This window comes from Malus sylvestris, chromosome 3 (genome assembly GCF_916048215.2).
Source record: "Malus sylvestris chromosome 3, drMalSylv7.2, whole genome shotgun sequence".
Classification (NCBI taxonomy): Eukaryota; Viridiplantae; Streptophyta; class Magnoliopsida; order Rosales; family Rosaceae; genus Malus; species Malus sylvestris.
In genome coordinates this window covers 11,838,916-11,858,948 of record NC_062262.1, presented here as the reverse complement: position 1 = coordinate 11,858,948, position 20,033 = coordinate 11,838,916, and the positions used below count along the sequence as shown (strand labels likewise).

Sequence of the window (20,033 nt, the reverse complement as noted above, 5' to 3'; positions counted from 1 at the left end):
GGTGTCATACATATAATATCAAATTTGGAAAGTTGGAGCAACAAACAAGCTAAACGGCCAGACAATATAGGTCTAGTGAGCAAGTACCTTACTGGGTCAGACTTTACCATAAGGTGTAACTTGTGGGCTAGGAAATAGTGGCGTAGCTGCTGTGATGTGTAGACAAGAGCTAGGCAGAGGCGTTCTGTCTTCTTATAGCGGGTTTCGGCGCCTCTTAGTTGTCGGCTGACATGGTAAATTGGTGTTTTTTCCTCGGTTGGACTGTCCTGGGCAAGCAGGGCTCTTACGGCAGTGCTTGTTGCGGCTAAGTAGAGCTTGAGCGAAATGCTTGAGACTGGTGCCTTCATGGTAGGAAGGTTGGTGACTAGCTATTGGACCCGTTGATAGACTTATATGCATTCCTTGGTCCACACGAATTCCTTCCCTTTCTTGAGCAGTGGGGTAAAGGCTCATGTTGCTGCTACTAATCCTGGGATGAAGCGGCGAATGTAGGACAACTTCCCCATTAAGCTGCTTTGCGTTTGTCGGGGGCATGAGCGTTCAGATGGTGTGCACCTTGTCTGGATTTACATCGATGTCACGTTGATGCACCAAGAAGCCCATGAACTTGCCTGAGGAAACACCAAAAGCTCATTTCTTAGGGGTTATCTTCAACCCATATGCTCGACATCTTCCTAGTACTTTCCTTAGCACTTCCCAGTGCCCTTCCCTAGTTTTGGATTTCACAACGAGACCATCCACAATCTTCCACTTCCTTCCCCATCATGTCGTGAAAGACTACCATCATTGCTCCCGGATAGGTGGCACCTGCATTTTTTAGTCCAAATGGCATGACTGTGTAGTAAAAGTTTCCAAATGGCGTGTGGAAAACTGTCTTCTCAACATTTTTGGCAGACATCTTAATTTGATTATACCCACTGAAGCCATCCGTGAACGACATCAGGCCTTACCCTGAGGTTGAATCGATCATGATGTCCATGTTAGGCAGTGGAAACTCGTCTCTTGGGCATGCTGCATTGAGATCTCGGTAATCAATACAAATCTGGATTTGAATAGTGATGTTCTTTATTGGGATGATGTAGGCTAGCCAAAGAAGATAGTTGATAGGCTTGATGTATCTGGTTGCAAAGAGCTTTTCTACTTCAACTTTGATTTTAGCTTCTATTTATGGGTGGAAATTCCTCATTTGCTACCAGATGGGCTTGATCCCAAACTGTGTATTTAGCGTGTGACACACTAAGTTCGGGTCAAGGCCTGGCATCTCTTCATAGATCTAGGCAAATATGTCTTTGAACTCCTTTAGCAGGCTGACTAGTTCTTTCTTTTCCTCAACAGTTAAGTAAACACTAATAGAAATCAATTTTTGCATAGAATGATTGATAGGAGCATATTTATGCGACTTAGTTAGCTTGTTTCTTGGAATTTATGTTGTTAGTTCGTAGTTATTTTAGTATTTAAGCTATTTTCGTGTGTTTGTAGGTCCAAAGGGTTAATGTGGCAAAAAAGTGCATTTTGGAGCATTTTTTGGCATGGAATGGATAACATATGCTTGGAGCAAAAGGAATGGACGAAATTTGAAGTTTGTGCATCATCCTCTCCCTATAAATAACCATTTTAGCACACTCATGTCACCCAACACATTCACCTACCACTACATCCACTCATTTCACCCAACACATCCACTCATTACAACCACCCAACACATTCACCTACCACTACATCCACTCATTTCACCCAACACATCCATTCACCTACCACTACATCCACTCATTTCACCCAACACATCCACACATTATAACCACCCAACACATTCACCTACCACTACATCCACTCATTACCACCACCCAACACATTCACCTACCACTACATCCACTCATTACCACCACCCACTACATCCTCTCCCTAGCCTATAAATACGTTCATCCACCCTTCACCATAAGAGACATATATCAATCCAAAACACACACACACATCATCTACACAATTCTCCACTTTTTGCCGCATTCAATACAACATTCATCCAAACACATCCATTCATCTTCACATCCATTCCTCCATACAAACAAACCTTCAAACACTTACCAACACCTTGTGCCGTAGCAAAGGAAGGGAAGGAAAGTGCTTGGACATGCTTGCTGTCCAACTTGGATCGTTTGAGCGTTTATGTGTTTTCTTTCTTTTGTTTCCAATGTTTAAATTCATTTTCTTTTGTTTTTTTGTGAATATGAGTGGCTAAACCCCTCTTGGCTAGGGATGATTTCAAAGCGATGATTATGTGTGTAATATGATTTGATAAATTCCAGTTATGAATTCTTGAATCGTAAATGCAATTGGCTTAACTATTTGATTGATAACTTAGTTGTATTTGTTGATTAAGGGTCGACACTTAATTGGCATGCATAAATCCGATGCTAGAATATAAAAAAGTTTCACATAATCATTACAAACTTATATTCATAAGTAGTGGAGGTCGCTTATAAACGATCACGTTAAGTTTAATTCTAGCATGAGTAACATGATGTCATAGTTGCAAGTGCTTTGTCAATGCTTATGATTTTCATTAAACGTAATGATCTTTGATTGTATCTCTATTATGATGTCATGTAGAGAACTTTTGAAGAATGTTTTGGGTTGTCGAATGATGTCATCCAATCCAATAATACAAGAAAAATCTAAGGGTTAACTAGTGATGTCACGGTTAATTTGGGGCATTGTCGTTTATAATTCAATGAAGTAGTAACTGGAAATCGAGTTGTTTGCATACATGTCATGTGTGGAGAAAAAGCCTCTAGCTATCTCATCCATCATCTTATTTCTCAAATTTGTTTTACAATCTGTCTAGTTTTTCATGCTTGTTTGATTGTTTCAACTTCATCCAAATCAAAACCCCCCCTTTTAGTTCCTTGTTTCAAAGTGTTTCAAATCTGTTTTAGTTTGTGTTTTTAAGTGTTTTGATTCAAGTAAAAGTCAATTTACGTCCAAAGTCATTCCTAGTGTCTAGTTTAAGTTTATTTGGTTGTTTTAAGCTGTTTTGAGTATTTTAAGTTTGCTTTGAGTCTTGTGAGTCTTGTTAAGTGTTTTTAAGTTTAGTTTTATGTTTTTGAGTCAGTTTAGAGGTTATTAGCAAGCCCTTCTAATCCCCGGTCCAGAATGATCCCTACTTGTACTTATACTACAATTGTCAAAAGAGGGTTAAATTTGTGTTTTAAGTTAATTTTCGCATCAGGGATTATCACTTAGGTTTACCTCCTCAAGCTTTTCTGCCATTGCAATGGATTCATCATGCATGCATTTTGGTGCAGGCATGATTTTCTGCATGGATTCATCCTCGGCAACATGTGCAAGCATGTCTTTAACTTCCTTGGGAACTTCATTTGCTTGGTGTGCAATGTCTCCATACTTGAGGCTTTCCCACTCAATGTGGTTAGGCCCCCCAACCTGTCATAAGTGGTAAACGACGCGGCCGTCGGGGAAGCACATGTGAGATCCCATATTTTTAAAGTTTATTTTCGGTAATATTACTACTGTGATTTTATCCTTATCCAACTCTTAGCTGAGGTGAATTACCATTCATCCTATTTATGTCTACGTGGCTAGCTATCATTTTTACCAATCCAAATTGCTATAGGAAAGAAGGATTATGTCTATGTGGCTAGCTATCATTTTTGCAACCGTCATATCCTAGTATAAATAGGACTTTCCTATCTTTGGTTTCAAACATGAATTGTTTGATAAATGCATGCTATGCATGCAAGTGTTATTATGTAGAGGTGGTGTGTATATGTAATATATGTATGTACGTGTGTGTATATATATTATATATGTTTAGAGAGAGATTAGAAAAGAAAATAGAATGGAAGAAATACATAGCATTATGAGTGATCAAAGAGCTTGCTCAAGTACGTGGAGCTTAGCTATTACAGTACTGGCGTGGAACTTTGTTTCAGCTTTGGAATTGAGGTAGGGTTTTTTGGGAACTTATCACTATTGGGGTATTTGTCTTATTTAAGCTTTGTGAAATATGTGTTCTATTTGGTACGCAAATAATTTATATAATTGCTTGTTTGGAACTTGATATATTATTGTGCTTGTTAATAATTATGTTGATGCACAAAATCCGGAGGATCTTGGACCAACGTAAATCCGGCCATGAATCACACAAACGCACAAGAACACAAAGATGTATCGTGGTTCACCCCAATGTTTGGGTTACGTCCACACTGATGTTGATTCCATCTCTCTGTATGAATGTATGGATTACAATAGATCGGCAAGGGAGCTTTGTGTGGATGCAGCCCTTGCCATTTTGCTCTCTGTTTAGTTGAGAGGGTATTGCCCTCTGTTTAGATGTGAGGGATGAATATGAGATTCTGTGGATGTGAGGTCCCCCTAATGAGGGTGATGGAGAGTCCCTTTTATAGAATAAGGGCTCCCTCCCTTTTTACATTTGTCATAGGCTTAGGGATGAGGCCCAAAGACGAGCCCCAATTTATGATACTAACAGAAGTCCCCCAAGTCTTCAGTTAAGATAGTCTTTTAGCTAGAGACTTCAAATCAAATCCATGTACGGCCCGAAATGGCTAGATGTCTTGAACCAGTACTCAACACAAGGCAATGCTCAACATAAAGCAATACTCGGCTAGAGGTATCATATGTTACGAGACTGCTCGGCTGAAGGCGATGCTTGTTGCGAGGCTGCTCGGCTAGAGGTTATGCTCGCGGCGAGACGGTTGCTTCGTTGGAAGCGGTGCTCGTTGCGAGGCTGCTCGGCTAGAGGCTATGCTCGCTGCGAGGCGGCTCGGCTCGTGGTATTCCTCATTGCAAGTATCTACTTTATGTCGACATGCACTCATTATGAGTTGATTCTCGACATGACTCGGGTCCGCTTATCGGGTTAGACAAGAGATCATTGTTCGGACTGAATCTTTGTCACCATAAGCATGTGGCCCATCAGTAATTTGTTATGTACATGTGTATGAACCCGGAAGGAAGTTCAACTACTGTAGTAAGCCTGTTCACCACTTCCATTTAGTGCAGACTCATGTCTATATTGACGAGCACTGTAAAGTATCAAGTTTTGGGTCATTTGCCAGCTCCAACAAGACTTGATGTCAGCACTTCTTGTTGTGCAGGCCCAAGTGGTCCCTTTAAAGCTTTTCCAATCAAGTACCTAACAACTGCCCCTCTACTAGTATCAATACACATTCCATCATCCCATAAAAGTTCGTGATTGTCCACAGGGTTAAGCCATACTAGTTCATCATTATATATATATATAACTTTATGTGATGTGCTTTGTAATGTTTTTTACAGTGAGCATGTGATAAAATCATTACATAATGTAAATGGTGTAGTGGATGTACAGACTTTTACCACGTTTTATGATAATGATCATTGTGATATCACATGTAAAGGAACGATTATATTATTTAACTAATATGCCATCATGTTAATAGATAATAATAAAGTAATAAAATAATAAAATAAAATATAAAGGAGAATCTTATCTTGCTATTCCCGTGGCTTTTTCAGATAAGTTTTTTCATGATGAAAGTTTCATTGTTGGTAGGCATCTTCTGGGCTGTCATGCTTATGTTGCACACTGCACTATAGTACGCATATTCTCTGATAACCCACTCATCCATCGTCTACCTTTATTGCTGTCACTTCCTACTCTTTCTTCTTTTTGACGAAATAAAGGTAATGCTTATTGAACAGCCTCAGGGTCTCCTTGACCTCAGTATGGTCGCTCTTCTCAGCCGAATAATCAGTGGGTTTGCTGGCTCTGCATTCTAAACAACCGTTAGAGCCGGCGTCATCGTCTGGAATGTTGGGATGGTTCAGTCGAAGAAAACTGTTGTCGCTGACGGGTGTGGCCATAGTCTGCTCGCTGCGGTTGGAGGGCGAGCCCACGCTGCCGCTCATGAAGACGGACTGACCCCCGGCCATGTCGTCGTCGTCCTGCCCTGCTCACTCTCAGCCTGGTTGCTGCTGGGACCTTGTCCCCATCCCAATTCCAACCACAGCAGACCACTGGAATTTCAAGATTCCCCAGGAATTCTGAGCGACCAACCAACGAGCAGTGACGAAAACATTTTCCAGGTTGGGTTTTTTTAGCAAGAAAACCCGCCCATCCACAGGCAGTTGGATACCCGACGGTAGAGAAACCAAGTAGACTCGGTCTGTTTTTTGTCGTGGTCTTTGTGCAAAGAGAGGGAAAGAAGAAGATGACTCGGGTCTGTGCATATATATATATATATATATATATATATATATATATATATATATAACGGCTGAATTGTGTATGTATAGAGAGAGATAGAGAAAAAGGGGGGAATAAACTGTGGTTGAGTTTAGAAGTTTTCATTTCTGCATTTTTGAGAGATGGGTTTTGCAGTGACTCTGCGGGTGTTTGGTTCTTGGGTTTCTGCAGATTCACGGTGGATATTGTGGTGAGGTTTCACAGTGGTGAGATGAAAAAATGAAAAAGAGAACTGACATAGCTTTTCGTGTCGATTCTCACAAACGGCGCCAAATGTTGATGCATAAAATCCAGAGGATCTTGGACCAACATAAATTTGTCCGTGAATCACACAAACGCATAAGAACACAAAGATGTATCGTGGTTCACCCCAATGTTTGGGCTACGTCCACACTGATGTTGATTCCATTTCTCTATATGAATGTATGTATTACAATAGATCGGCAAGGGAGCTCTGTGTGGATGCAGCCCTTGCCATTTTGCTCTTTGTTTGGCTGAGAGGGTATTGCCCTATGTTTGGATGTGAGGGATGAATATGAGACTCTGTGGATGTGAGGTCCCCCTAATGAGGGTGAGGGAGAGTCCCTTTTATAGAATAAGGGCTCCATCCCCTTTTACATTTGTCATGGGCTTAAGGATGAGGCCCAAAGACGAGGCCCAATTTATGGTACTAACAAATTCTAAATTATCGTTAAAATGTTAATTACATGCATATGTCATTGCATATTGGAGTGGGAGGATCTTACTGGAATATTCGGGATTGGGGAATGGAAATAGAACTATCTTTTGTGTGGTTAAGTTCAACTCTCGTAGGGACGACTAAGGGTGGCAAAAGTGAAATTATAGGAATGGTACAAAGTAATGGAGACTCTGGTGACCGAGAGGAGAACAAGATGACCAACCAAATGGGTACTTGGTATGATTGAGTTACGAGGATTGGTTTATATAATAAAGCATTCGGAGCACCGCTGCAGTGGTAAAATGCATGGTATGGGACATGCAGGTCTGCTTGTTTTATTATATAGATTAACGGGCTGGGTAATTGAAGTTAAGTTGCATTCATGATATCTAGTTTATGTTTGATAACATGTTATGATTGATCACATGAGCATGACACTTGGTTTAGCCTTGACGATTATCCTTGATAAGACTTATATCCCTACTGAGGTGTGTTTTCGCTTACCCTATATATTTTAGACGTTGCAGGTTTGCTACATGATTAACAAATGGTAGATAAGCTAAGGTTGTGCTAGACGAGGGATTTTAAGTGTTTTTATTTATCTTGTACACCTTGTAAGTATTTTGGAGTTACTTGTATAAGAAAAGTTTCATTTTTCATTTTTATTTTTACTTTTACTCGTGCGTCTAGCACGAGGTTTTCTACCGACCCTGGGTCCGAGGTGTGACATCACGACCTTGGAGCATTGCAGTGGAGTATAGGCAAAGACATTAGCTCTAGTTGTATGCATTTTCCTTTTTTCACAATGGCTAGGGATTCTTGGTCACTGAGATCTAGAACTTCTTCCAAATGGGTAAAGGTATCCCTGAGGCCTGTGATATCCCACTTCCGGCACTTGAGAAATCATTATAGAATTCGGCAACAGAATAGTGAACCTCGTCTAAGTTGAATGACATCTGGTTTCCTGGGATACGAATAGGCTTTAGCCCAATCATTCCTTTGACTCACTGTTGGTAGGTGGAGGCTACGAGTCTGTGCTTGTTTATCCATGGACTTCCGAGCAGAGCGTGGTAAGCTATATTGATGTCTATCACATAAAACTTAGTAAATGACCTGATAGGGCCGATCTTCAAGTCGATCTCAATATATCCCATAGTTTCCTCACTGCTATTCCCAAACCCATTGATAGAGATTTGAGACCTTACCATCTTTATCGTTGGGGCGCCTGCTGCAGTAAGTACTGCCAAGGGCAGAATGTTAACAGAGGAACTAGTGTCAACCAAAGCTTGCCTGATGAAGATGTCATTGATCTATCTTTCCAGGTACAGTGGCATTCGGTGGTCAAGGAAAGCCACTTCCATGTCTTCGTTAATGAAAATGATGACATTGTTATTCTCGAGGAAAGCCTTTTGCGGTTGGGTAGCATAACATTGAGAGCCATAGTCATCGGAAACATACATGAGAGCTTCAGCAGCAGCAGTCTTTGGTTCCGAGTCGTATTGAAGCCGGTCGAAGAGGGATTTGAACTTCAAGTTTTTCTAAATGACCTATGCTACAGTGGGCCCTTGCCCTGGGGAGAGGTAACGCTCAGATACGTCAGCTTTCATGTCAGGAAGGTTATACAAAGTCTCTGCCATCATTTCCTGGTTAAACATTTGTTATTCCAAGGCTTCCTCGTTGTATTCTTCTGTTATGTCGATGGTGAAGTCTTCGTCATTTAGGCTTGGGGCAAAATCCATGAGATTTGTATCCTTATCTCCCCATCCTTCAGTTTGAGGCCATGGTGTATCATAGCTCTGCGGTTTGGAGTATTTGCACCAATAAGCCTTCTTCATGTTCCTGGCCGGTTCCCAAATGGCTTCCGGTGGCTTAGGATCAAGGATCAATGGATGGTAATCATCGTCATCTCCGGAGCATGTGATGACATCTGTCATCTCATTCCCTCGGCATTTCAATAGAGGGTCAATGTCTATAGCTTACGTGTTGCATGGCAGCTCTAAAGTTCCTTCACGAATTTTTGCATGGAAAATTTTTCGTAAAGTTTGGCATACAATAGAGGGATGGCCCACATACTGATGGTAGTGATAATACCTGACATTCCTCGTCGTTGCACGCTAATGGAGGATAGGTTTCCCTATCACTCTTAATTTCCTTAATTTTCCGTGGGTTGTAGCCAAATCTGTCATCCACGGCTAAGGCATGATGAGCTTTATTCTTGTTCGTCTTCTAGGATTCCCCCGTGGAAAGCTTGACCGAAAAGCTAGTATTCCTTACTGCTTTCAGGAGCCTCGAGAACTGGCTGATACCGATGTTCTCCAAATAGACCATGTAGTCAGCTACAATGTTGCTTATGCTGATCTCCACAAAGCTTCCTTGTCCTTCTCATCATTGCAGTCAAGGGCGAGGTCTCAGAAATGTTTAACAAAAGTCACCAGATATTCCCTGTGCTTTTGGCGTGTATTGTTGAGTTGAGTTGTCGTGACTATTTCCTCATACTGGAAGTACTTTTTATAGAACTTGCCCGTCAGTTCTTCCTAGGTCCGGATGAAACCTGGTATGAGGTTTTTGTACCAAGTATAGACACGATTAGTTAGGCTTTTCGAGAACTCCCTGAGACAGAGGTTGCAGTCGCCGGCATGAGGACCCAAAGCGTCAATGAAACAGCTTATATGTTCCTTAGGGCTACCATTCATTCCATCAAAGAGAACAAGGTTGAGAGTCTCATATCCCTTAGAATATGACATGTGGAGAACGCTGGTTGGATATGGTGGCTCAGGAACATATTTCCAATCATCTGAGCTCCTATGCACCTTCTTTTCGAGCATGGCTATGGCATATTCCTGAGTGACAGTGGATGGTGCTTTCTCAGGACCCTTGCCTACATCAGCAACTAACTCCTCTTGAGAAACTTTTCCATGAGCATGCAATCCTTGTCACTTGCTTTCTCGCTTGGCTTCGGGATTGAGTTTTTCAACTCTTTTAAGGACGCATCAATTTCTTTTTGGGCTTCACCCAAGGCATGAATAGCTGCAATAATGTCTGGCATGTTGTATTTGTCTTCTGGCTCTCATGGCGTTAGCTTTCATGTTAAGACTCATCTAGTAGGGAAGCAACCTCGCTTACATTTGAGGCATTGCCACTCCTAGTAGTGTTTCTTTTGGATCTGGGAGCCATTGAATGAAGATTACGACTTGTCCCCAACAAAGTTGCCAATTTATGTTGGGGGACTTTTAGGTCGAGGTGGACTTGGGCTTTGAGAAAGTCTTCTTGTCTCCCTTGGTACGAATTCATAACAAGTCTCAGGATATCTCGAAAGAGTTAGCTTGTCTTAGGAAATACTCCAGTAACATCAACGGCTCGAAGATAGCATGAATGATCAAGATAATGACTTGCTCAAGTAAAGCGTGGTGTGGAAGCTAGAAGATTATCAGTTTACATGAGAGAGAAAGGGTTTTCATGGTTGTGTGGCATTTTTAGCTGCATGATTCGGGCTTTCTTGGGGTGATGGTAAGGCTTTTAATGGCTGGGATGTTTGATGGAAGGCTATGAAAATTACTAAGGTTGCATGGATGATGATGCTTGGGGTTTGTAGTATGCTTATAGGCTAACTGGAACTCTCTGGGCTTATTTCCTAAGTGGTTCTCTCTTCTTACGTTTCTTCTATCTCTCATTGTGTTACTATGAATCTTCTCTCCAATGGCTTCTCTCCCTCCTTATGTAGGTGAAGGGTTATTCTCTAGATTTCAAGGGAATATCCCTTTGTGGCTTGGTCATCCCTCCATTTCTCCCTAGCTATCTTATTATTCCTCTTTTGGTGTAAACTAAATGCATTATTAAGACCTGCAGATTACTTTTTCCCAAGGCGTGGCTTTCTCGTGGCGGCCTTCCACATGCGCTAAATCTGGTAGCGAGTCTCACGGCTTTTATGCGTTGGCTGTCTGTGCAAGCTGGGAATGGAAAGTTAGCATTAAATGCCTAACTTGCTAGGCTTAACATGCATTTAATGCAAGAATCTAGTTTAATCCTAACTAAGGGGGTTGGCTTCCTAGGGGAATGGATAAACTAGGCTAGTTCTCTCTCAATGATGCATGCGTGGATTACAAAGGGTATGGGCTTGGATCTTTGGGCCCCCAAGCAGCCCAAAGTCTTCCATGACCCCGATTCCACGTAGGTCCAATAACCTTCCGTAACCATTCACACCACAATCCACCTGGTAAGCCCCTATTATGTGACTTGGGCTTAGCATGATTTGTGGTTAAGGAAGCATAGCGTGATGAATACGCATGAGCATGGCATGAACATCCGGCTTAATCATCGCGGCATGGCATGCTTATAAATACATTCTTCGTCGATCCCATGCCTTGGCATGTGCTTGGGTTTAAATGTAGGCTTGGCATGACAATTAAGCCTTGAGACTTGATTGGATTGGTGTGTGACGTTTTTGGGCCCCAACAGTTATAATCAAAAGGGGATTTGATCTGGTTCAAATTCAAACAAACCCATCTCTGCCTCTCTCAGACTTCGTCGATGGATGTCGTCTATCAGCTGAACAACCACAACATCACAAACTCTTCTTGAATTTGAACTTTTCCTTTGTTATTTTTCTATGATTTTTGTGTAATTTTTTTTAACAACTTTTGTGTGTGTGCGTATGTTATTTTATTTTATATTTTATTTTTGTTGTATTTGATCCGAAACTCAACTTTTGTATTTTGATGCTAGTACATTATTTTAAGGTTCCAAAGCTATTTGAGCATGTCTGCATGATTTTGGATATGCAACTTATCCTTATATAAGTTAGTTGTTATCTACATTGGTGATTGATGAGATTTTTGTTTTAGTGAACTGTGATAGATTGTTAATGGCCTTGAAGTTTTGGGCAAGTTCGTTGGTGAAACTGAGAAAAATGTTAGGGATCTATTTGTTGATGCTGAGATTGATCAAATGGCTCACGGTAAGGGAAATATATATATGTCAAGTGCACTTTGGTTGGTTTTTCAATAATTGCTAATGTCATTATGTCCTTAATTCCCTGGGAGACCAGAGTGGTTTGCATGTGATAATCTTGATGAAATGGATGTTATTTGTAACGTATAAATATTTCTTACTCTATGCTTTTTACTAAGATTCCTTATAGGCAAGAAGGGAATGTGGTCAAAGTTACATTGCATGAAGAACTTGGGTCCAACGACTGCAGTAGAGGAGGATAGGATTCTAAAGAAAGGCTGGTTGTAAATATGTGGGATTTGTTGTAAATAACTGAAATACATGTATATTGTGAGATTTGTTGATTTTATAAAAATTTATAATTTTTTTGTTTTGTTTCAAATTTTTATTTATTTTTTCAAATAGAACCTATTGGGCACAATTTGAAAATTGTGCGCATGATTGTTTGTCATCTGACATGCTTGTCAGAATTAAGGCACAAATAGGCTATTATTGGTGCTTTCTTTAGGAGCACAAAAGCAATATTGTGCCCTATTACCAAAGGGCACGCCCTGTAGAGGGCACAAACAATATTATAGTTGCTGCATTATTGCTATTGGTCTATCGGCACATATGTTGGTGGTCTTTGGCTTCAAGGGGCACAAATAATTTATTATGCGCAATGCCCGTATTTTTTGTAGTGCTCCCAACAAACAAAATGCTACTGCCTAAAAATTTATATCAGATTTATGAAATAAGTGGGAAGAAATTAATGTATTTTATATCAGTAATAAATTAGACATTAATGTAAATTATGAAAGTATGGATTAATTTGCATGCTGCCATCAACGCAAATCTTTTGCATCACGTGTAACAACTTTTAATTGGACTCACTGTGGTCTCTATCATAACAATTTTTGCTTCATGTGTAACAATTTTTTTTGTTTTTTTTTTGGGGGGGGGTGGTTGTGTTTGGTTTTGCTATTGTTGATCACAAAAGTTGGTTCGAGAATTGTAGATATCAACAGCTACATTTCACATAAAATTTAATCCTCTTAATGATACCAATACCGTAGGTCGTATACTTATTCAGTGATAAAGCTAGGGTTTATATGAAAAGTTTCCAAGAATAACCATTCGTCTAGTATTATAGACATCTTTTCTTAACCCCGCCTACAAGAGTTTTGACAATAAAATACGGAGTAGAAAATAAGCTGTAAACTCGAACATCTAAATTTAAATCTTTACGATCCGGCAAGAACAGATGAGTGCATGCAATGTTCCATGTTACAGAAGTAGAGACATTTTTGAAATTTATATGAGATTCTTTTCGTTTTTGTTTTTTGTATTTTTGGGTTGAAAACAATCACACATGTCCCATGGTCATAATAACCGCGCAAGTATAAATATTAGATTTGGAGCACAACAAACATGAGGAACGTCAATACGTCATTAATACGTTTGCTCATGGTAAGTGGCCTTGGACCAACGAATGGATCAGAATTAAAGGAAAACATAAAGATTTGTGCATGTTATAACTTTATCAAATTTTGAAAATTAAAACTTTTTTTCAAGTTCTCAGTTTAAAAAATATATATATAACTAATTTTAAACTCTTCATAATTTATTTTAGTTTTCAGTTTTTCATAATTAGAACCTAATAAAATTTCTGAATAGTTACCATTTTTTGTTAAAATCAAAACTAAAATGTAGAAACTTAAATTAAAATTTCAATATTGAAAGAATTAGAATACGAATCCTTAATGTATGATTGAGTCACAAATGTCCCATCTTCACCAGTTTCCTACTAGGGTTGGGGGTGGGTCGGGCCGGGTCCAATTTTGGAGGAACCCATCTTACCTGTTTTAAACAGTAATAGAACGGACCGGTCCAGTTAATTTTGAAACCGGATCTCACCCAGCCCATTATTTACTGGACCCGTCCCACGGTCCAATTCTTCTTTTTTTATTTGATTTGATTTGATTTATATATATATATATAATTTATGAACTGAGAATAGGCAAAAACAAACAGCATCCATCTATCGAATTTTTCGACATAAAAACCAAGAATCTGAACCAAATAAAGCATAAGCATATCCAATCACTGAGGTCCTAGCTAGAAGATCAACGGCATACCTTGGTAGGGACACCGGAGGAGCATCAGCTCAAGAATCCTTAAGCACGTGGTGTCGTCGTCGACCACTAGAACCCTCAAGCCTGCTGGAAACCGATCGGGAATTGCCATTTCAATGGCGGCAGGCGGTGAACAAAAATGATCAGACAGAACGAATCAGACGAATCTGATGATGATGGTGGCGGTGAGAGAGGAAAGGAGATTCAAGGAGGAGAGATCGAGGGAGCAGAGATCTAGAGATGGGAGAGTTGAGTGAATTGGCAATCTCGGACAAGAATAAGAGGGAGAGAGGGAGAGAGGGTGATAGATGATTGAGATTTAATCGGGGTGATAGAGGGTGATGATGGAGTCCTGTACCCTTCTGCCTAGGGGTGGATTTTTTTGCCAAATTGCCGTGCCAACCGAATTGCCAATCGTGCCATACCGATTTTGTGCCAAATTTTTTGTACCAATCGGTAATGGTACGGTATTGTACCGTACCGAAATTTCATGGTATGGTATTGGTAATGGATACCATTACCACGGTATTACCATACCATACCGAAAATACAATATAATATATAATTTAGAAATTATATAATAGATAATTATATAACACATATTTATAATATTACAATAATTTGAAAATAAAACCCTACTTATATTAGCATTGTTGTTGGTGACTTTGATCTCTTGAAATTGTGGAAATCAAACACAAAAGAGTTCCTAATTCTTTCACAAATAGCCAAAATATCTTTGTAACCCCCACTTCTACTTTTGCTAGTGAAAATGCATTTAGCCTAGGGAGGAGGGTTGTGGACCCTTTAGGATATCCTTGACTCCTAAAATAATGGAGGCACTAGTGCGTACTAGTGGTTGGCTTAGGGTAGATGAAGTAAACTTCTACAAGGAACCAAAGGAAGATATGCTTCAATTTTACAAGGAAATGGACGAAGAGAAAACAAGAAAGATATGCTTTAATTTTTTTAGTAAATTTGTTATTAAATGGTTTTCAACTTTAATTCTTCTTGCTACTAATTAATATGTTTTCTTTGTTTGTAATGTAGACTTGACACAAACTCAATATTCTACAAGTTCAATGCCTTCCCCAAAAAGCTTTGACATCTTAAGCTTGAATAACTGATCAATAAATTCTCCTTTTTGAAGTTTACTTCCAATTTTCATTTGGTTTGAAACTTTAATTTATATTTGGATTGTTAACTTCTATTTGTTTTGATTCGTAACTTCTATTTGGATTGTAAGCTTAATTTTCATGATGAATCTTGATGCATCATTTGAATTATTATGTGTGTGAATTGTGAATGATGAATAATAGATGAATTTAATCTATAATGTATGAGATAAAGGTACAAAAAAAAAGTTTTGCCCTTGAATTGGGTTAAAAAAACAAAAACTGATTTTGTTCCAAAACAAAATGGCAATTACCATTGCCATACCATGCCAACCGAACTTTTGGCAATACCGAACTTTGGTATACCGAAAGTTTGGTACGGTAATGGTAATAGATTTTACCAAACCGAAAGTTCGGTATGATAATTGGTACAAGAGGTTTGGTACGGTAACCGTACCAAACCCACCCCTACTTCTGCCCACCCTTATTTCCTGCCACAAATAAATGCACATTTTGAGCTCCAAAAAGAAAATGGCATTTCTGAAATTGTCTGCAAAACCAAGGGCGTTATAAAGACCAGACCCAGCAGCCAAGATAAGGTTGTTAGGATAACGGAACTACAATCATACTCACTCGGAAGCGCAGTAAACGATGGAGTTGGCTGTGCGCCAAATATCATTTTCTTCCCTTCCTAAGAGTAAGATATCCCAAACTTTGATTAATTTCAAGCATCAAACCTTCAAATTTCTAAGCTTTATGTATGTATTTATTGCGCACCTGCATATCTTCCCATTTTATGCACGTGGTTCATTATATAGAAAGTGAAGTTGTTGATCATTGATTTTATTTTAGAATTTTAATCTTGGCACAGATGGTTGGTAAGGTTAGATCAGTTGGTCAGGGCAGTGTGCTCGCCCTCATGTAGATCAAAATAGTTTAGATTACCGGATTGTTATAAAAGAAAAGGATGGTAAGAAAATGAGATAATCCATGAACGGAGAATGCCCGCAAAGATTGACATTATTGTAGAATTTATTCTGCATTTAAGAGTGATTACGAAAGTGGGTTCCAATGATTTGGTTATTCCACCAACAGCCATTAAATTTAATCTTAATGGAGGAAGCTGGTTGCTCTTGTCATGGGTTCCTCATTAAAACTAACATGAAAGATGATCCTTTTTTCTACTGATTTGTCATTCAAGTTATTGTTGAGGGGATGCCAATAAATGGGGACACTTAAAAATTAATGTTGGTTAAAGAAAGTGAGTTAATTGATCTTCCTGGGAGGTGCTTCTTGGTTGGTTTGGTGGATGCGAAATTAAGTTATACAGCTTTCTTCTCTGAGAGCATAAGTGCTTCTTATTTCAGTAACTTGCTTTTGATGGGTGTGGTATTTGCTTCCTGTGCTGATGTGGGTTCAGAGATTCTACTGAGCAATGCCGTTTTTAAGTAGACAGGAGTGCAAAATGTAAGATGGGGTTGGGGAGAGGCAAGGTGGTGAGATTAGGATTTAGGTTGAACTTTAATGTGGCTGGTGGAAAGCAAGGTGAAAATAATCCATAATTAGATTCTACCATTTGTGTAGGTAATTGGTTTTTCATTCGATGTTTGGTTGATTTCTTCTTGACACTGAAGCACTCACATGTATCATGTGGGCGGTCCTGATCTTGAGTCAAAGTTAAACAAAGGTTCTCTTTATTAATATCGGGTGGATCTGATTGTGTCTACTGTTGATCTTTTTGGTACATATGGTCACCAAAGGTCCAAAATGAAGAACCTTAATCGACATTAAGTGAGGTTTAGCAACACCCAATAAATCCAATAATCAGCATGCTCACGGCCCCAAGGGTTAGGTCATCAATCATGCTAGTTCCTTCCCTGTACACACGACCCAACTGACACTGTCAAATCTTATGCAGAAACTATTGTAGAATCATGTACATTGTTATCTAGTCAGGTGCCATGTTGAACAATTTTTTTACCTGATTTTACGTGTGCTTGTTTCTACAGTGTTAAGTAAGCTCTATTGGGATTTGGAACACTGATCTAATCTGTTGCTTGAAGTTAGGGATGTTAAACAATGAATTATCGGACCTATATATAAAAAGTTTTACTGCATTTATCCTCTTCTTTTGTCTGGATTTGAGGCTTGTAAGCTATAAATTAACACGAAATATGCACAGTAGGAGCTTTTGTAAGAAGTGTAACTGAAAACTACAATCATAACGTGATAACATTTCCATTTGTTTGTTCTTTGTCATATTATTAAGGATCAAAATTCTAGTTTCTGATCACTTGCTAGTCCTTTTTTCTCTTGGCCAAAAATATAGTAGTCCATTCAAAGCTTTTGTGTATGCTGAAATCATTGAATTCATGCATTTCTTTCTTGTATTCCTTCGACTATAAATAGTTCTGTCGTATAATGGTAAAGCTTATAGCAACTTAATATCTTGAATCCTTTATTTCTTCAACATAGGGTTGGTTGCTTGTTCTTATTGAGAAGTTTATTTGGGTCGAAGTCAACAGTTTATTCATGTTAACTCAGACATGGAAGTTTAGGCCATTTCATATGATGGTTCATGCATATTTTCATTTAGCTTGATGTGCTTCTAGCTCCTTTATTTCATTGTTTTAAACTTAAAATTCCAATATTGTGCTCTGCGTTTTCTACCAGCTGATGTATTTGACTCATCCCAGTAAACAACAGGAATACACCTGAAAATATTTGAGTTATGGTTTCAATTTCTTTCTTTCCTTAGTTTCTACCACGTGAAGTATAAGTTAATTTATTCCTTAAACTAACTCCTTAACGCTCTCTTTGTACAATTCACAAGCTGCAATGCATACCACTTACTTTGGTACTTAGTGTTGATTGAAGTACAATTGCTAATCAACTTTGTGACAATTCCCTATATGCAAGCAAGAGCTTTGTTAAATTACTTACTTAGTTCATAGCTCTGTTAACTTAAATTTATAAGGACTATAGTCTATAGTGTTGAACGATTCTCTTCTGATAGTGATCACTTTATTGATTGGACTGTGACTTTTGTTCTTCAGTCAATGTAAAGCCACGAGAGCAAAGAAGAAGACAATCATCATTGGTATCTTCTGCCCTACCTGAAACAGTGGCTTCAATAGCGATTGCTGCTTCAGTCGTTGGTACAGCAGCTGCGGTTCTTGCAAAGAGAACCAAAGCTGCTGAAGAAGCTGAGGTATGTACATAATTATAAAACAACAAAAACCAACTCAATGAAGCATTATCTCCAGCTAAGTAATAATTTACAAAGACATAAATTCATTTCTTTAATGAATCGAAATTGATAGAGCATGTAACAATTCAATGCCAACGGAAAAAGTACTGATAGGCGATTATGATAACGGCGTCACATCTCTTTTCGTATGCTTGAGCTAGCTATCTATCCAAATGAACTCCTTTTCAGAAGTGCAGGTTCCTATGAAAATATGTGAAGCCTGTCGTGGTTCTGGTATATGTCCTGAATGCAAAGGCGAAGGCTTTGTACTCAAGAAACTCTCTGACGAAAGTGCTGAGAGGGCAAGAATGGCTTCTAAGAATATGGCCACTCGATACACAGCAGGGTATGTACACTTCTTTTGAGTTTCTCTCACATTCCTTCTAGGACCTTTAATTCTCTTTCTCACTCATTTTCATTCGATCAACACTTAAATTCTGTTGGAAAATTTAATTCATAGTTAATTAAACTATTTTATTTGAATGGAAATTATATATGATGGGTTGTGACTATTCATGAATAGGGTTGTGACTGTTGAATTAAGAGAAAAGGTGCAACCCTTGCCTTTTAATTGAAGAGATGTGCTACACAACTATTACGAAGAGTCACTTCCATAACGGCCTATCAAATTAAGTCATTAGTCAATTTTTTTTTAGTTGAGTTATACATGTTCGTGTGAGTCATGTCATATTTAGAGATTAAGTGAGTCTGAGAGAGTTCAACACATTCGGGGGTTCACTGGAGCCTTGTGATTTGGAATGCCACTATTACAAGGACGTGGTCGTTGTATCCTAAAAGACAAGTGCCAATCAACCATGAGCACCGTTGTTGGGTGGAAAATTGTCTTAAGGACAAAATGTCTAACATTTGCCTCGACTGACTTTTAGATGGTTCTAATCTAATTTCATGTGCATTAGCATTGTGTTTTCTTATGAGTATGCATTAAATTGTTTATTTAATTGCATAAATTATTTGTAGTTTTTATATGTGATTTATACACCAATTAGACTCCATTTTTTCCAACAAATTCTTCTGAAATGATATCAGGCTTCCAAAGAAATGGAGCTACTGCACAAAATGCTCTTCTGCGCGATCATGCCTTGCCTGCAGTGGCCGTGGAAAGATAGCTTTGCTTTAACCATCTTTGTGATTTGAATAGAGGAGACCACTCAGTGATGAACATGTAAAAGAAAATTAGTCTTGTAGGGCGCTTGTACTTTGGAAGATTTGAAGTGTTCTCTTTTGTTTTGTTTTCTTTAGTTGCGGAAATTTCTTGTATATCAAGTAACGGGTGGTGTATATATTCTTTTGTAATATATTTACCCCTTATATTTGTACTATCACACAAACATCCGAATTTTAGTCACTTCTATCGATACCATAGAAAAAGTCACTTGAATATATTGATGAAGGAAATAATTTATTCTGATGTTTAGTGAACAAGTTACACTCTATTGTGTTCTTATATACTCTAGTGCAGGAGTGTGTACATGTTTTGCAGATGGGAGGGACATAGAGAGAGAAAGAGATTAGGGTTCTAGCAACATGTGTTTGTTCTATACCATCCCCACTGATTCTATTGAAAGGGATAATCTATTAGTTTATGTTAAATTCATTTTGTTTTAGAGCATCTCCGTCCATTAGTGTAGGGTAAGGACAATTTTATTGC

At 38.8% G+C, this 20,033-nt stretch overlaps 1 protein-coding gene across 2 annotated transcripts in view; it reads left to right on the top strand.

The window, feature by feature from the left end:
* Window positions 1-19,713, top strand: part of LOC126616156 (uncharacterized) — a 41,775-nt gene extending 22,062 nt beyond the window's left edge. The window contains exons 1-4 of one of the 2 annotated variants that reach the window (XM_050284166.1): window positions 15,592-15,811; window positions 18,171-18,325; window positions 18,562-18,710; window positions 19,412-19,713. In XM_050284166.1, coding sequence (XP_050140123.1) covers window positions 15,766-15,811; window positions 18,171-18,325; window positions 18,562-18,710; window positions 19,412-19,502 — 441 coding nt within the window. In that variant the 5' untranslated portion in view covers window positions 15,592-15,765 and the 3' untranslated portion in view covers window positions 19,503-19,713. Of the gene's footprint in view, window positions 1-15,591; window positions 15,812-18,170; window positions 18,326-18,561; window positions 18,711-19,411 lie in introns of those variants that run through there. The other variant, XM_050284165.1, reaches the window with a different exon arrangement.
* The last annotated feature ends 320 nt before the right edge of the window (window positions 19,714-20,033 follow it).